This window comes from Camelina sativa, chromosome 10 (assembly GCF_000633955.1).
Source record: "Camelina sativa cultivar DH55 chromosome 10, Cs, whole genome shotgun sequence".
Lineage (NCBI taxonomy): Eukaryota > Viridiplantae > Streptophyta > Magnoliopsida > Brassicales > Brassicaceae > Camelina > Camelina sativa.
Window position 1 is genome coordinate 19,909,970 of NC_025694.1, and position 989 is coordinate 19,910,958.

Sequence of the window (989 nt, forward strand, 5' to 3'; positions counted from 1 at the left end):
TCTTTGCAAAAACCTGTTCAAGCCGATTTGACGGGTTCAAGAGCCCACTCTCCGTTTCTCCAAGCCATTGACCATGGAAGACTAACGCTTTCACCCTGGACATATTATGAAACCGAAGCTGAGATAAGCGAGCTCGTCCAATGGCTTCATGATGATGACCCGAAAGAGAGAGACCTGAGAGAGTCTATGATGTGCTGGAAAAGGTTACGATTTGGGGACCTTCAAAAGGAAAAGAAAAAAGCTCAGAATGTGTCTTCTCCTATTTTGACTAGGGGTCTTGTGACCAAGGCTGCCATGTCAATGGAGAAGAGATACGGTTCATGCATCAAACTAGAGACGGAAACGATTAAAAAACGGGGGAAGAAGACAAAGGTTGCGGAGCAAGAAAAATTGTGTAGATGTGAATGCTTGGAAGCAATTTTGCCATCCATGATTCACTGCCTCATATGCCACAAAACGTTCGCAAGTGATGATGAATTTGAAGACCACTCTGAGAGTAAGTGTATTCCTTATTCATTAGCAACTGAAGAAGCCAAGGAAATCTCTGATTTTTCGAAAGCAAAAGAAAGTCTGAAATCCGATTATCTTAATGTAAAGTCTAGCGTCGGCAAAGATGTAGCTGAAATATCCAATGTTTCTGAACTTGATTCTGGTTTGATAAGATATCAAGAAGAAGAGTCTATATCCCCATACCATTTTGAGGAGATCTGTTCCAAGTTTGTGACAAAGGATTCCAACAGAGATTTGGTTAAAGATATCGGTCTGATCGGCTCAAATGGCATCCCAACATTTCTTCCATCGTCATATACTCATCTTGACGACTCAATGCTTATCTCTGCCAATTCCAGTAAGCTAGATGGTGATGATTCAGGGGATCAGGTCATTTTTGCTGGTTCTGAAACCAATGTTGAAGGCTTAAATTCTGAATCTAACATGTCAATCGATAGATCTTTCACACACGACCTTGGCGGTCCACCGAGTAAACCAAG

General features: G+C 41.8%; 1 protein-coding gene across 1 annotated transcript in view; it reads left to right on the plus strand.

Annotated features, from left to right (window-relative positions):
* LOC104719396 (methyl-CpG-binding domain-containing protein 9-like) overlaps positions 23-989 on the plus strand; it is a gene marked incomplete at its 5' end in the record, with an annotated part of 8,985 nt that continues 8,018 nt past the window's right edge. The window contains 1 exon segment of the mRNA XM_010437319.2: positions 23-989. Within this exon segment, the coding sequence (XP_010435621.1) occupies positions 187-989 (803 nt within the window).